This window comes from Notothenia rossii (assembly GCF_949606895.1).
Source record: "Notothenia rossii genome assembly, chromosome: 1".
Taxonomy (NCBI): Eukaryota; Metazoa; Chordata; class Actinopteri; order Perciformes; family Nototheniidae; genus Notothenia; species Notothenia rossii.
Genome location: NC_136912.1, coordinates 22,580,534 through 22,597,921, shown reverse-complemented (window position 1 = coordinate 22,597,921; position 17,388 = coordinate 22,580,534). Strand labels below are relative to the sequence as shown.

Genomic DNA, 17,388 nt, shown 5'->3' with positions numbered 1-17,388 from the left:
TCAGAGGAAAATTCACGCAACAGATTTGAAGTTGTGTTCAGTGTTCACTCTGCTAAGCAACGTGATGAAGGGTTTAACCACAAATCATCTTAATGATCATTTCTAAACTCCTCCAGTAATCCAGAGCATAATGACCCGTTTGAATCATCTTCAGCCACTCCAGGAAAAATACAAACATTTCATTTAAATAAACAGCTTTCTTTATTTGATTTATTATTTTTCAGTTGTTAGCATATTAAGCATCTTAAACAAATGTAACTACTATGATTTTCACATACAAAAACTAAAAGCTGCTTACAATCCATCCAAAATATATATATCTGACATATTTAAACAAATACAAAAGGACAATACATCTATATACATGTGATGAGTAGTATGTTGTCACTGATCGAGGTCCTCAGCCTGCAGGTATTTGGAACAGTCGGTTATCTTCTTCACCTGTTTGACACTCAGAGCCTCGGAGCACATGGGACACGTCGTCTCTGTCTCCAGCAACCTGAACACCAAAATACATTCAGTATAGATGTGAGAGTGTGACCATGAGAAAAGTGGGAGATTGATACCCCTCATTTCACAAGTTAAATATAAAGTTATAGCTTCGGAATACACCGTTAGCCTGGCTCTGTCAAAAGGTGCCTGCCAGCACATCTGATAAACACAATATAATCTGTCGGTTTAAACTCTACGAAAACACGTGTATGGTACAGTGACATCCTGGTATCAATCTTAGCAGGAAAGCCAATAAGCGCATTTCCTAAAAAGCCCAACTAATTCTGAATTAGAAAAACCAAGGTGCCAGTGGAGCTCTAAACTAGCAAACTGCTACCGTCCAAGTTGATTTGAGAATCAGAAGGCCACTGTTTAAACCAGTGACCTTCTGATCTTTCAGGATCAGAAGATTTCACATTTAAAAAACATCTCTTTGGAAAACAAAGAAGTGCCTAAACTGTCTGCATGTGGGTAGTAGCAAACTAAATATAAATGAAAGCATAACTTACAGAGTGAACTGAGAGTAGAGTGAGGGGAATTCACAGTGAGGACACACAGACCAGTCTTCTTTCAGCATATGACGACCCTGAGAAAACAGAAGGGTAAAGATACAAAACACAAGGGAAACTATTGGGGTGTTATGAACGAGTCAGTGGTTCTGTGTTGTACCGTGGAGATGCAGTAGGGCAGGTTGTTCTTGCAGGAGATGCAGAGCAGTTCGTTCTGCGGCAGCTGAGCGCCACAGAAGGGACAGGGGGTCGTCTCCTCCTCCAGCTCCGAGGTGTCGGGACGTCTGAGGTGAGGACGGATGTGCAGGGAGAGGACACGTGTAGGAAAGGAAGGGAGGTTAGAACAGCAGGAGGGGGGAGTTTGACAGAACACAGGAGGTGTGAACATTCTCACCGAACCATGGCCTCGATCTTCTTCCTGTACTTGGAGTCGATCTCGTTCCTGTACTCCGGTCTCATCAGCATGGCGGCAAAGCTGAAGGCCGAGTTCTTCAGTCCGGCGCGGTGACACTCGATGACCGCTGACGTCAGAATGGGAACAACATCTACACACGAACACTGATTAGACCTCTGTTTGGGTTTCTTTATGTTGGGGACATTTCCACTTGATTTAGATTTGTTATCATGTGATATGTAGAGTTCACTGTGTGGACTCACGTGCAGGGAACTTGCTGATATTGTTGCTGACCCGGATGAGCATGCGAGCGCCTTTTAGGTGGTCCCCCCTCTTTACATGGATCTGCATAATAACACAATGTACAAAGTCAGAAACACAACACACATGTTAAGACTGAAGACTTTATAATAACTACAATTTTTTACAAAAGACGTTCTTGACATCCTACTATATTATTTTGCCATTTTGTATGAGCTGATCTACTACTTCTACAACACTCACATACTACACGATTATAAATTGACAAATTATTTTTTAAAACTTTTTTACAACATAATATACCGTGACCTTTGTTTGAAATACTATAAATACATGAAATAACCTTTTATGACATACTATCGATTTATGGCATGCTCTGCAATGACTTCTTTATGAGATACAATACTATGATTACTTATTTATATGTATTTTTTATCCTTAACAGTCTATGAACAAAGACTAATTATAATAACTAATACATTATATTTATATAGCACTTTTCTTGAACTCAGACGCTTTACAGTATAAGGGAGGACGGATAAATAAGGACAAACAAAGACAGTCAACAGGAATGGATTGATGATGGGGGGGGGGGGCTTATGGGTAGACAGAGGTGAAGATATGAGTTTTGAGGTGGGTCTGGAAGAGTGTGAGAGACTCAGAATCACTAGACACTAGTGATGGCGAGATGAAGCCAATTGGTTCGCAAAAGGGTTCATCTGAGCACAGACCCCCCCCTGCTGGTCAAAGTGTGTAAAACAGGGACATTATGACATCTCAAAAGTGTGCTCTATCTCATACCGAGTTCCCAATGAGTAAAGCCTTAGAATAACTCTAAACAACGGACATTAAATCATATTTTCATGTTAACAATATTGTTTTTATTCCAGTTTAATGATTGTGATTGAAAAGCCTAAGGAGGCTGGCAAACATTGCAAAGCGGGATTTGTATTCCTTAGTAATATTCGTAAGCTTAACCATGTTGTAGCCTGGGAAAGGCTAAACCATATCAAAGAATACATTTATTAACTCAATTATCTCATTTAGCTGTAGCTTTTATTAACAACAAAAAAGACGTATTAACCAGTCGTTGAACCAGGGACCCTACGGTCGTGGGTAAACTGCTTTCCAGCTGAGCCACAGCACACACACTGAATCTACCTGAAAACACTGCACGCTATTTATTCCTGTATTTATTTATGCTTTTATTTATTTATATTTATGACATGTTCCGACCTCTATATAAGTGAGGGTCTGAGCTCTCTTAATTCCATCGTGTCACCGGGCCTGGGTACAGGAGGGGTAATATGGTTCTTATTATACATCCATGGGTAATATGAGTGTTGTGGTTCAACCGATCTGAATCGCTTCCTGAAGCAGTCACGTGGTATCGACGGGCAGCGAGGCTTCGTTCGTCCTCGGTGACGTCACTGGCCCAAAACGAGACAAGCCTCGATACATGCTTCACAAAAAGCTTCGGGAATTACTCGACACACGCTCCGAAGCCTCTGCGCAATACGTAACATCACTACTAGACACCATGACAACAGTAAACATCGCTAACACACAGCAGGCGCTCTGACCTTGACCAGCAGGTAGGAGTGGAGGATCATCAGATTTGTGACCATCTCAGCAGGGATCTTAATCTTCTGGGCCTGCAGCTCCGTGTACATGCTGAACAGCACGTCATGGGCATTACGGTAGTTCCCTGGAGGAATAACATGTAGAAAAAAGAATGAGGATTGGAAATCTCACAGAATGTTATTGGTGCAGCACAGTGTGAAGACGTGCCTGCACACTGCTCCTCTCTGGCGATGATGATGGCGGTGCGAGCGGCCTCTCTGAACAGCTGCAGCGCCATGTACAGGCGGAACAGATACTTGGCATCCTGGGAAGAGGAAAGAAAGATCATCTAACCATCACCAGTTTAGTACACAGTGTCACTCAGGGACTGATTCACACACATTGTATTCACAAGGGGCAACGTGGCAAAGGACACAAAACGGCTGCATTCAGAAGATGTGGATTTTGGGATGAAAATAGAAAGAAGGATCTGGGTAAAGCTTTTCTTTTAGTCTCATCTTTTTTGGTCGACAATATCACGTTGGTTATCATTTCAGTGACGGAAAAAGTTGTTGACAAAAACATCCAGTTTTTTCATTAACTGTTGCAGTGTGTGTAAAAACATGAACCCAAAAACAAATGAAGAGACACTTCACACACCAGACGAGGAGTAGGAGAGACATGGAGAGGGAGAATTGGCTATGAATACATTAAAGAGGTGTATCCCACCCATAGACTAAAGGGAAAGGGAAATACTACCCAAAGGGAAGTCACAGCCGTTAACACACATGCAATGGAGACGGCTTCAGAGTGTTCTTTACCTTGGGCATACCGTCACTTTCTCCCATCAGGTAATCTATCAGCTGATTGGTCAGAGAACTGTCCCTGGCCTGACCCACCTGAAACCCACATCAAAAACAATGAACAAACTGTTGACGTTCTTCTGTACATGCAGTGCGATGCTCAGTGAGACAAACTGCTCTCACCGTCTCTATGGCCATCTCCACAGCCAGGTTGTCATCAGTGTTGGGACACTTCAGGAAGTGCTTCAGGGCCTGGGACGCAGGGAGAAAACATTTATGCTACTTTATTCTCCACTCGTCTCAGAGGTTCATATTGTTCTTTCAGGGTATATGCAGGAATCCTGAAGTCAAATGTAATACATTTTAAGACCTCATCGCCACTTCGAGTTTTAACCGGTCACATTGGCGACACACTTTACCTCACATTTACTACAGTATTGATCCTTGATTGGTCTTTCCTCCTTATCTTCCAACCATTTGGACGCAAACTTGCATTTCCCCATAACGATGTTGTTTAACAACCGGCGTAAACGGACCTTCGCGCTACCAAGCAGTGATGATGTCAAATCCAACGGGATGCCATAAATAAACTACACAGAATCACACTACACACCTACGCAGTGATTACATTCAGGCACACTTTAGAATACCACCTCTTTGGACAATGTATATACTTATTGAAAACAAGCTACAACAATTAATACCTTGGAAAATGCCGTTTAATACTTTTTAATAGCCTTAATTTTCGCTAAATTGATTTATCAACTTTTAATAGTTTTTAAGACCCCGCGGACACCCTGTCTTTTTACTCCATAGCTCTACTTCCTGTCCGGAGAAAAGCCATGTATCTCCAGATGTGTTGATGGTGTGATTGTGATAAACTGCAGGATAATGTTTTCATGATGGCGTTTTAGAATATGATGCATTGCTTTACATTAAACTTCCAAACTTAAAAACAGCATAACCTACATCAACAGCCATAAATGCAACATACATAATAAAACAGCAGTGATAATAATTCAAAAACACCTTCAATAACAGGATCCTGATGAATTCTATGTTTATATATTCTATTCTTTTACTGATCCATTCTGCTGATAAGACAGTAAAGTACCTTCACTGAAGTTAGCTTTTGAATGCAGGAATTGTAGAATTTTCACAGTGCGGTATGAGAAAATGTATCCAAGTAAAAAATCTGCATAATTCCTCCACCACAGAAAAACGAAATCCAAATCGAGGAGGGTTCTCACTCTGCTGTACTGGCCACACTTCTGGAAGAACTTTCCGGCCTGCAGGTGTTTCTTCTCTCCCTCGAAGTAGAGCGCGATGCTCTGGTAGTCCTCCTGCGTGGCCTCAGGACCTGACGAACACACCGCAGCAGTCAAGCATTAAGATTCAACTTATAGACAGTTTTATTGGACCTAGTGGTAAAACATTATTAGCAAATACTGCAACAGGAAATAACGTAAGACCCATTCAGCTATAGAATAGTCTGTATGTTCTATATAAACATTCACACAGGGACGTACCAATGATGTCGGCGTAGACCTCCATCTGCCCGTGCTGCTGGGCCAATTGGAAAGCTTCGTCGTTGCACTGAGACAGAACCAGGAAGTGGATGGCTGAGCCGTAGTCGTTCAGCCCCAGGAAGAACCTGAGACACACACAAACATATGTGAAAAATGTAGTAAGTAAAAAAAAGAAGCAAAGGGGACGGATTGGGACATGAAACACAAAGTTAAGAAATCACGCCACAGAAATCTAGTTAGCAACGACACTGATCACTAATCAGTGAAGACATCTAAAATCTGCTCATACCAGCTTTTCAAATGAGATGCATCTTGTCTGTTTTAATTCATTGTGAATAGTTATGTTAAAGTGGATGAGTCTTAGACTTTGGTGGGATAAACACATTTCCTAAATGTAACAGTTAATCAAAAAACAAATCTGCAGTGGAAATACTCACTACTCACTCAGCACTAAAAGGTTCAAATGAATGTTAGAGTGCTTTTCAAATGCTAGACAATTCAATGCTTATAATTCCAATTTGGGTAATAAGTCATTAGTTGAACTGCCATACTAATAATTAAAAAAAGTCACAGATCATGTTAGCAACACTGAAAGCATGTGTGAAAAAATGTTATAAAGCATATTTAGGGAACCAGGAGACTAAATAAGGAGGGGGATCATTAACAATGTAATAATATTAAAAACAAATTAAGCTAATGAAACCAAAGGTTACTAGTACTATCTCTACAGTGACGATAAGTAAAGTACAGAACTACTTGGCTGTGGTTGCTTGTAGACACCTCTGCTCTTGTGTCCTACCTGGCCACCATCTTGGCTCCATCGATGCTCTGCGTCTCCCTGACGATGCGGACAGCCTCCTCTGGGTTGTTCAGGTGGTCGAGCAGCACGCGGATCACGTTGTCCCAGTCCTTGGCGCTCTCATAGGCCTGTGCTGCGTCTTTGTACCTGGTGCACAGATTACACATTACACCTGCTCTTCCTTTAATGATATAATATCTCCAAGGTGACGCAGATTCACTAAGAACCTACTTTCCGTCCGCCTCCTTGGCCTTGGCGTACTGCAGGTGGATCTTAGGAGAGGAGACATGTTGGAGCAGCTCGCCCACCTTCGCCCTGTGCGCCAAAGAAGAATAAAGTGAACTTGTACAAAGAAGAATAAAGTGAACTTGTACAAAGAAGAATAAAGTGAACTTGTACAAAGAAGAATAAAGTGAACTTGTACAAAGAAGAATAAAGTGAACTTGTACAAAGAAGAATAAAGTGAACTTGTACAAAGAAGGATAAAGTGAACTTGTACAAAGAAGGATAAAGTGAACTTGTACAAAGAAGGATAAAGTGAACTTGTACAAAGAAGGATAAAGTGAACTTGTACAAAGAAGGATAAAGTTCCAGGAGGGTGTTGGTGTTCGTCTCACCAGTTCTTGCAACGAATGTAGACCGAGGCAGCTTTGTCATAATATTGTCCTTTTTCATAGAGCTGAGCAGCTTCAGAGAATTGCTGTAAAAGAGATTCATGAGAATTTATTTGTCACATACTTAGACATTATCTGATGCTCTACAAACACACATATCATAGGTTACTGTGTAGTTCACAGTAACCTATGATATTGTTTTTTTTAAAACATCCAAAACATATAATAATGATACATGTTATTTATATAGCGTTTTTCCTGATGCTCAAAGCTTTTTACAAGCAAGTAAAGAAGAAAAATAACAACAAAGTAAAAGGTGCTAAGCTAGGTGGGTAGGGGGTAGGGGGGTTAGTGGATTAGGAGTTGAAGTAAAGAGTGAAAAGGTGAGTTTAGAGGGAGTGTTGGTAGATCGGATGTGGCTGGGGAGGGAGTTCCAGAGAGAGAGAAAGAGAGAGAGAGGGGGGGGGGGAAAGTGAATAGTAACCATTCTGGAAATATTTTCCAAGGCCCATAACTTTGACCCAGTGTATCAGTTCAAACTGTCCTGACTGAGCAAACACACCTGTAACCTTGGCTGCTGTGCTCTCAGTGTTCTGTCTCCCTGTTCCTGCCTGTTGGCGTCAGCTGATAGAGGTGTTATGATTCTATCTTGTTATGCACAATGTTGATTATTCTCTCTGAACTAGCTAAATACATGGGTCTGGGGTAGAGTTCTTCAGAATTGACTTGGCAACTCTACCGTGAAGTCGGCGCCTCTGACTCTGGACTTGTTTTGTGAATTCTCCGGCCGAAGCTCCTAAATAAACCCATCACTATTTGACATCAAAGCTCCAGCTCTCCCCGTGTCTGCTTTTGAGTCGGTGACTCCCACTGCATTGCTACACAGAAGTTTCCCCCACAGTAAGAGTTTAAAGTCAATGAGGTGTTTGATGGGGAGCTAGTGGAGGTCATGGAGGATAGGGGTGATGTGGTCGGAGCGTCGGGGGGAGGTGAGCATGCAGGCAGCTGAGTTTTGGACATATTGAAGTCTTTTGAGGATGTATGCGGGTGAACCATAAAGAATGCTGTTGCATAGTTCTAACGAGGAAAGGCTGCCTCTCTACCTTCATGCTCTCCAGGATGGCTCCACATTCCTTCTTCAGCACTCTGCTCGGGTGCTGGATGGCCTGAGCGGCTCCTCTCCGGATGTCCCCCATCCTGATGGACATCCTGGCGACGCCGGCTTTACACGCCTCGTCATGCTCCTGGAACTGCTCCGCCAGAGGAGTATTTTGACCATGCATTAAATAAATATAATACAATATGATTGTGCTTTTTTTATGAAGTATGAAAAAAACTGAAACCTTGAATGGGCAAATAGGCGGATAGTCAACTGTGAATAAAGTAGTTTTTTTGCAAACAAAATGTAAAAGTGCAGAGTCATAATTCTTTTAACATTTTCAAATGGGATTAGGGGCTATGTCGGAGTTGATTCAAAGAAAGTTCAATTGAAATGATTTTATATCATTACTCAGACTGGAACCTTAATGTATTCTTTGGAAAAAACGCTCTGTACTCTGTGTTATTCTTAACTAGGGAGCGTCACACCATAAACATGGATTTCCCATGCCATTGAATGAACATAATAAATCATTTTGTATCCCTAAAAATCTGAAATGTATCATCAGTTACATCAGTACAAATCTGTTTTTCGACAGTATCTCCTTATCATAACAGCGTTAACAAAAAGCTAACCAGCTAGTTAGGTCACATGTGGTATGGATAGGACAAATCTCAAATGGCAACAGAAAAAGCAAAAGGTTTAAAACGTGTGACGCTGTTATCTTTGCAGGAAGCTGAGATTAAATATATCGCACTCACCTTATTATTCTGGGTCATGCCTTTTTCATAGTGTGCTAGAGCGTTCACATAGTCACCGCTACAAAGAGAGAAAGAGAGCGGTTAATACAGTGTAGATAGATCAGATGTGTGTGTGTGTGTGTGTGTGTGTGTGTGTGTGTGTGTGTGTGTGTGTGTGTGTGTGTGTGTGTGTGTGTGTGTGTGTGTGTGTGTGTGTGTGTGTGTGTGTGTGTACTCACATAAACTCCAGGTGGACAGCATATTCTTTGGAAATAAAGGGAATTTGGGCTTCTGCTAACCTCTTAGCTAACATAAGAGCGCTGTCCCAATGCAACAGGTCTCTCCTCATCTAAAAAAAAACACACACGCACACGCACTAATATTAATTACATTTTTTACTGGATTAAAATAAATAAGTAATAACTATTTGTCACATGTTCGAACGCATGCACACATAAATAGTATCTACGATTTTACCTCCAGGGCAACGATTGGGCAGCCTGAGGACAGATACAGGTCCTGGGCCAGGTTGTAGTCACCTAGAAACATGGCCAAATGTCCCGCCCTCAAATTCATGTCCTCTATGCCCTGGACAGAGAGAGGGGGGAAGGGGGGATGTATCAGATTTGTCAGCCTGAAACCGTGTGTCTGTCATTTACAGGTTCCCCCGGTCTGTGTGTGTGTGTGTGTGTGTGTGTGTGTGTGTGTGTGTGTGTGTGTGTGTGTGTGTGTGTGTGTGTGTGTGTGTGTGTGTGTTACCTGGATGCCCTGCAGGGACAGCACCATGCCCACATTGCCACTCATGCGGTACACCTGGATGGCCAGCTCCACCTCCATGTGGACCAGACAGGCTCCGCCCACCTCCGCCCAGTCTGTGCTGCTGCCTGACGACTGACACAGACCCCGGGCTTCATGGAACCTGCACAGGAATACACACACACATATTATTTATATCATATAGTGTCTAAAGATGTAAAAACCTATCTTCTGTTACATTGGAGTTGCATACAGTTGTCTTTATATTGTTAATGTACCCTTAACGGCATCTAACCAAAACCACAGAAAGAAAAACCCCCATATTTGACTGAAAACCAAATATACTTCCAACTGAGGATTATATAAAATATAACACATCAAACATGGTCAGTATCTCCAACATGACCGACCTCTTGAGCTTCAGCGCCTGGGCGACCTGCTTGCTGAGCTCCGGCGGTGAGTCCGTTGCGGTGCCGGTTGAATTCTTGAGGAAGGAGTGTGTGCTCAGAGTGACTTCACTGGTCTTTCCGCTCGCTGTCTGACATGTCAGGTCCCCGTTGTGCAAGAGCAAAGGCTTCTGGGAAAAGAGGAGTGCGGTGCTTCCCACCAACACCACCCGGGGGCCTGGGCAGACAGAGAGAGGCACGTTGGTTTTTCATTACGTACTGATAGATGATAGTATTTTGTTGATTTACATATTCAAATATTTGCAGTTCGTATTGTAATTTTTGGGGGGAATTTCAAAGACAGCTCATATCTTTAGTCACTAAGAAACTATGTAGCTAAAAATATTGTTGGTTCAAATGATTAACTCAGCGAAAGTGAGAATAATATCAAGCTTATTTTTACTGCAGTGTTTTGGCTCAGACAATATTGTCCTCCGAGCACATCAGAGCAATGTGTGTGATGGTGGTGATCCTACCATATATGGTGGTTTTGTGCAGGGCGTAGGTGTAGACCTTGTCATCATCATACGCCACAAACACTCCTCTGTCAGAGTGCCAGTTGTCCCACAGCACTCCAGTGATGGTGGGAGAGAAGTTGGGGAGCTCGAAGCAGGAGTCTGTGGCCTAGATTGGACACATACAAAGACATGGAATATAATACGTATTGTCTTACCATGATATTTAGTCACTGCATATTTAAGTATCTAGTTTTATAAGCAGCCAAAGTACCATAGCTGTAAGTTACCATATGTACTAACATTTGAAGGAGAGAGCAGGAAGCCACCGTTCTTGTCGTCGATGAAAACCAGCCGTGTGCCATTTAGGTCAGGGAACACTTTCCTCACACCAACCGAGTGGGTGAAGCTGCTCACAGTCTCCCAGTCCTCCACCAAGACACACACCACATTACCTGACTGGCAAACAGATAACACCCGTTAGAAAAGGAGAGGCGGGGATTGAGGGAGGGGAATAATAAAAGGAAAAGTGCAAAGTCAGACTTCTATTCATTACTTACTGAGCAACCTAATTTCAATGTGGCTCTAAGAGACATTTGTAGCTTACATTAATAAGCCAAAGGAAAGTCTTAATGAAAAAGGCCACTTTAACAAAATAGTACTTCTGCTAGAATACATTTTAGTTGGCAGACGGAGGGGAGGATAAGCTGGGCCTTACATCAGTGCCGTAGTAGAGGAAGTCAGCGGTGAGTGCGTGGCAAAGGATCCGCCCTTTTCTGTCGTCGTCTGGAAACAACTTCATCTGTTTCTTCTCCTCCTGATCTTTGCCTTCAATCTAAACATAATACACACTGAGTATATGGAGTAAAGTCACACTAAAAACAGTAAATGGGAAAGCCTGCTCAATGAAGGATGACTGTTGGTGATAAAAAGAGAAGCAGAGCACTGACTCACCATGTGCAGCTGCACTTTCCCCTCAAACAGCGCTGCAGCGTAGTAAGAGTTAAGGCACATGCTTGCTATCGTCCCCAAATACTCAATGTCCTTCAACTTTTTAAAACCTGAGTGAGAAACAAAACTGTTAAGCCATAGGTATTCATCTAATGATATAAGTTTATACAAATAATAATATGTTTATGAATTAACATGGTTTTTCTTGGTTAACACACACCAGGCTTGTGGTCTATCAAGTCGTAAAACCAGGCTCTATTGTTCATCCCCACGGCCACATGGTACGGTCCCAGCGCAATAAAGGTAGGCTCTACTTCCACTTCTATAGTCACAGGACTCTCCTGAAAAGCAAAAGGCAGCAACGAGGGATTGAAAGTGGTTTGTAATTGCAGAGCAGCTAGGGATCGATATATCTCTCTAAACCAGACGTGAAAAAATAACATGGTGTGAGCAGGGGTTTAAAGTAATACTGTTTCTCACCCCCTCCACCTGGTTGGACACGGTGACCTCCAGCAGCGAGGTGAGGTACGCCAGCCGGGTCCCAAAGCTGCTGCCCAGGATCGGCAGCTTGGTGAGGAAGACATGCAGCGTCCCTTTCTGAGTGGAGACCGCCAACAGCTGCCCGTCGTCTGTCCAGTTCAGCTGGTCCAGACCTGGAGGAGGAGAGAGAGCATAAAGAAGTGTGTGGTGGTGCCTTCAAGACAGCCCTGGCAGAAAAACTGGCAGACTGTCTTACCTTTAGTCTCATCATCCAGCTGCACTACATTGCTGATGTCCTTGAAATCAGACAAGTCGTGGATCTTAATGCTGCAACAGAAAGCAAAAGGCTTTAGTTTCTGTTCACTTGATAAACACAGTTCTGGTGTTTATCTTGAAAGCCAGTGTGTACCTGTTGTCCCCGCAGGAGGCAGCCTTGTTTAAAGCTGTTGAGATGGCCACACTGTTGAGACTTTCTTTATGGTTGTGAGCCTGACAGAGCTCATGACCAATCTCCCTGATGTGCGTGGAGATAACCACAAAGTACCCATGGGAGAAGCCGATCAGTATATACCCATCACCATACCTGGAGAGACGCACAGAGGAAGAGAAGTGACTTTAGTACACATATCTCACTGATAAGATTAAGCACAAGTGTTTTGTTAGTGTGTGTTAACGTGCAGTACCAGCGGTAGGACACAATGTTTCCATAGTGACGCTGGAAGGTCAAGTCTATCCGGTTGTCAGGGTCGTGGATATTGAAGAGTATCAGTATTTTCTTGTCCACAGACAAACTCACCTGAAAAGTCAAGAAAGGTACAAATATGGCATAAAGTAAAACTCAAACAATGACATTTGAAATATATTGCTATATTGTGTACATTTTGGACAGCTTTAATAGGTTTTTACAGTTAAAACACATCGGCAATGGTGGATATCATGACCAAAGCAAACAAGTGATTCTTAAGCTCAAGACACTAATATGAAAACATGTTTTATAAATGTAATTTAAAAATGATTCAGAAGAATGTGGATAATTAAAGTTAGTGAGAAAGTGGAGAAGAAAACCTAGACTTACGGTGTTCTCTCCTTGACCGGATCTTTCATCCGTCTTCATCACTGAAAAGGTCATCTCAGCAGGCTCACCGTGCAGTGAGGCCTGGGGAAAATAACATAACATTTGTGCTTACAATGGGGATGGCATCCCAACATGACCCCACTCAAAGACCTGACTGATGACACTAACAGTCAAATGGCAATAATCTGATGTAAAACCACGTCGTTTCATGGCCTCGGCGAAGCTAACAGATTTGTATTGCCTGTGTTTTAAGATAAGATAAGATGTACTTCTTGGCTACCTGTCTGATGGTGTCCCCCTCATGATTGCTGATGCTCAGAGTGTTGTCCTCACTTCCCAGAGCCAGGAGATTCTGATTGTTCCAGCACCCACAAGTGATTTTCTTTGTGTGTTTACCTGGTATTTGTGGTGGGGGGAAGGAGATAAACAAGTATAGAAGAGATTGAAAACTAACAAAACTATAAGCAAGAATCTGTGTGTGCATTTGTGTTTAGTTGTATATTACCGAGTACAGGGATCTTGCGTGAGGTCTGCTGATTGTAAATCAATAGATTTCCTTTCACTGTCCCAACTGCTAACAGTGGGCCGGTCTTAGACCACAAAATAAAGGACATCTGATCTCTGTTGAAAGCAAAAACAGCAGGAAGCATACTCAGGGTTTAAGAAGTGAATAACAATTATTTCAAAGCCGCTTTACTCCAAAAAGAATGATAGTTGCTTTTGAGCGAAATGAGCTGGAATGATTAATGCTTTAACACTGGCATTGGATTTTCAGAGGATTAAGCCAATGCTAATTTCTCTCTCTGGGGGAAGGCCATACCTCATTCCGCTGTCTATGTGGGAGGTTTTATTGACGCTGGCATCCCAGAAGTAGATGGAGCTGGATTTTGCAGCTATCACTGCCAAAATGTCCCCATCTTTATCCCAGTCCATCCCCACACAGCGCCTAAGGGAGAGGGAGGTGGGTCAAATGATGAAAGGAACTTACTGTCAAACCTTTTCAAACAGCAAGGGATTATGATCTGAACGAAAACAAGTAATGTTAACTTCTCACACACTTACCCTGGTATGCTGAGTTCTGTCCACTGGTGGCCATGTCTATCAAATATTTTCACAGAATTGTCCTGCCTGTATGATTAGAAATACCATGCACATTTTAGGCACTGTGCCATCATGACTTATATCAAGAGAAGTATATCATCACGCAAGTTTGTTGTTTATTACTCACCCTGCAACAGCAATATAATTTCCAAGGCTCTTCTGCCACTTATACAGAAGGTTAGAACCCGCCCAGGCTTTATCAGCGAGGATGAAAACGCTCTGTCACACAAGGATTAGTTTGTTTTATTCGGAAAAAGGCATATAAATAACTGAAATTAAAGTAGCAAATGCAGTGTTCTACATAAACCTTTGAAAAGATTTCAAACTCAGGAATAGTTTACAATCATCATAAAAAGAAAGATAATTGAATGTGCGCTATGACTGTTCACTGGGTACAGCAGCACTGAAATATAAAAAAGTTTCAATCAAACTTACACTGAAGAAAAATATAAACGCAACACTTTTGTTTTTGCTCCCATTTTTCATGAGATGAACTCAAAGATCTAAAACATTTTCTATATACACAAAATAACCATTTCTCTCAAATATTGTTCACAAATCTCAAAAAATCTGTAATAGTGAGCACTTCTCCTTTGCAGAGATAATCCATCTCACCTCACAGGTGTGGCATATCAAGATGCTGATTAGACAGCATGATTATTGCACAGGCTGGCCACAATAAAAGGCCACTCTGAAACGTGCATTTTTGCTTTATTGGGGGGGTCTGGGGGGGCCCGAAAACCAGTCAGTATCTGGTGTGAGGGTTAGGATTAGGGTTAGGGTTAGGGTAATGTTGTGAATCGAGTGGCCCATGGTGGTGGTGGGATTATGGTATGGGCAGGGGTATGTTATGGACGATGAACACAGGCCACTCGATTCACAACATTACCCTAACCCTAACCCTAACCCTAACCCTAATCCTAACCCTCACACCAGATACTGACTGGTTTTCGGACCCCCCCAGACCCCCCCAATAAAGCAAAAATGCATGTTTCAGAGTGGCCTTTTATTGTGGCCAGCCTAAGGCACACCTGTGCAATAATCATGCTGTCTAATCAGCATCTTGATATGCCACACCTGTGAGGTGAGATGGATTATCTCGGCAAAGGAGAAGTGCTCACTATCACAGATTTTTTCAGATTTGTGAACAATATTTGAGAAAAATTGCTATTTTGTGTATATAGAAAATGTTTTAGATCTTTGAGTTAATCTCATGAAAAATGGGAGCAAAAACAAAAGTGTTGCATTTATATTTTTGTTCAGTGTAATATACACCAGTAAGAATATTTGTGTACATAAACAGTCAAAACAAGTTAGATATCAAGTTTTGGGCTATAGGGAATGCATACATCCTAAACATGTGATAGAACACATCTAAATCACCATCTTTTTCATGACTATTTTTGAATGCACTTTCTGTGTTTTTAAATGGCTCACTCCACATCATTTACATGATACAAGCAATCTTAGATTGGGCTCGCAGGCAGCAACGTCTGACAGCCTCTCTTGGTCCAAGACTATAAAAGTGTAAAAGCTGACGAATCACTCTTTTTACCACTTTTTGTATGCTTATTAAATAGCCTCAGTGCTTATATAAAAGTGATTTGTTCCAAGCATGACAGTGATATCATCACCCTTTACCAAAGCTATTTGTCATCTGCAACAGGTGAACATTAAAACGTATCTACACGCGTTTCAACGTTATAAACATATGCAGACATATGTATTACAAACATACAGCTCTGGGGAAAATTAGACCACTGATTATTCCTTAATCTCAATCTCTACATGTATGACAGCCATTCCATTCCAGTGTCTGTTGAATTTTAAATAGTAAAACTAGAGAAACTGATCATTCTGCAGTGATCTGTTATTTTTTTCCAGAGCTGTATGATTCTTTGCTGAGACATAAACTCTGACTAAAAGTGGTGAAATTAGACTACTATAAGTTTTGAACTCCAGAACAATTTTGTTGTATTTTAATAGAAGACATTTTGGAAGCCGATATCATACTGCTCTACATAACCTTTGCCATTCTGCATAGTGACAGCTTTTTCCTTTGGTACTTTTAAGTATATTTGGATGCTAATACTTTTTTTTACAATGCAGTAAAACGTTCATTCACTTTTGCTAGATGTCTGCTTTGTTTCCCTTATTTGTAATTGTATGGTCATTATATTAAGTTAACAAAGAAAACCTATAATATAAACTGGGCATAAAAAGAGACAGTGGCTCCCAAAGAAAAATTGAACTTAGTTATGTAAATACTATAAGACGCAACTTACTCTGGGTTATGATTATTGTGCTCATTATTACTAACCTAGCACCATGCTTAAATGTTGTCTTGATACAATGCATGATCTTAGTGAATATCTCAATGTTACCCTGACATTTGGTATACATAGTTCTATAATGAGTTAGTTGCACCTAGAAACGCAATAAGTTGGTAGTTGGTTTGCTACCGCCAACAAAATAGCTGGTTTAGCTAACGAGCTAACTTTATCCAATACACCGATCACACAACAGTAACTTAGCTGCCTAATTCACGCTAACGTTAGCAAGTAGCTCCGTTAGCTAGTCGTCTGAAGCCGTTCCTGTGCTCAAACTCAAGCCTGAAATCCTAAAAACCAATGTAATCGCTTTACATGGATTGGCTGGTACCCACCTTCATCTTGATGGCGTTTAATCAGTTCAACTTTTAATCGATGGTTACTGTAAAAAAGAACATCCTCGACACTGTTGTGTGTATCCCACAATACTTCACTCTGAAGCGTCTGCAGAAGCTACGGCGATGTCATAGCAACAGCCGTTAGCCAATGGGGGGCCTCTAAAGTAGAGCTTGGTGAACATGTACTGCTTTTTGTTTAAAATATTTATATAGCATAATATGAGTTGTGTTAGATAATATACGAGTTGTAATATTGAAGAAAGGTTATATTTTAATCTTGTACTGTAATTAATTTTACATTCTGTCTTTAGCTCATCATATACTATTTTACATACATAGTTTACTTCTAACCATCTTTACCTGCACATTGGTCATTTGCAACATTATCTTGCACTATTTTTTATTTCTGTTCCGTTGGTTCTTGCTCTATTTTTTAAAATGTTTTATTGGTTATTTCTTATATATTTATGACATTGAATCTTTGACTTTTTTTACTTACAATAATAATAATGCATTTTATTTATGGACGCCTTTCAAAGCTCTCAATGACACCTTACAGAGGATAATTAAAAACTAGCAACAAAGAAGGTCAAACAGTAATTCAAGACTTAAAAAACAAAATCTTAAAAACAATAATCAGTTTAGAGGAATTA

The 17,388-nt window shown here is 41.3% G+C and overlaps 1 protein-coding gene across 1 annotated transcript; it reads right to left on the bottom strand.

Moving 5' to 3' along the window:
• Window positions 1-177: 177 nt before the first annotated feature.
• On the bottom strand, window positions 178-16,861 carry wdr19 (WD repeat domain 19). The gene is made up of 36 exons (XM_079675264.1): window positions 16,733-16,861; window positions 14,195-14,286; window positions 14,029-14,094; window positions 13,787-13,912; window positions 13,472-13,587; window positions 13,247-13,362; window positions 12,967-13,047; window positions 12,575-12,687; window positions 12,301-12,474; window positions 12,148-12,218; window positions 11,892-12,064; window positions 11,632-11,752; window positions 11,415-11,521; window positions 11,179-11,295; window positions 10,764-10,919; window positions 10,482-10,629; window positions 9,970-10,183; window positions 9,563-9,722; window positions 9,281-9,391; window positions 9,043-9,152; window positions 8,825-8,882; window positions 8,068-8,214; window positions 6,968-7,050; window positions 6,582-6,665; window positions 6,351-6,497; window positions 5,552-5,676; window positions 5,273-5,382; window positions 4,206-4,274; window positions 4,041-4,118; window positions 3,448-3,544; window positions 3,240-3,364; window positions 1,659-1,740; window positions 1,396-1,546; window positions 1,162-1,285; window positions 1,002-1,078; window positions 178-499 (listed from the first exon to the last, which is right to left on the bottom strand). The coding sequence occupies exons 1-36, from the start codon at window positions 16,736-16,738 to the stop codon at window positions 385-387; spliced, it is 4,050 nt and encodes a 1,349-aa protein (XP_079531390.1). The 5' UTR covers window positions 16,739-16,861; the 3' UTR covers window positions 178-384.
• Window positions 16,862-17,388: the final 527 nt, after the last annotated feature.

Excerpts from the sequence above, each read along its gene's own strand:
- wdr19 (XM_079675264.1), bottom strand. Across the intron at positions 13,048-13,246 it reads AGGGGGACACCATCAGACAG|GCCTCACTGCACGGTGAGCC; the intron begins GTAGCCAAGAAG and ends TATTTTCCCCAG. Across the intron at positions 11,753-11,891 it reads TGTCCAACCAGGTGGAGGGG|GAGAGTCCTGTGACTATAGA; the intron begins GTGAGAAACAGT and ends TTTGCTTTTCAG.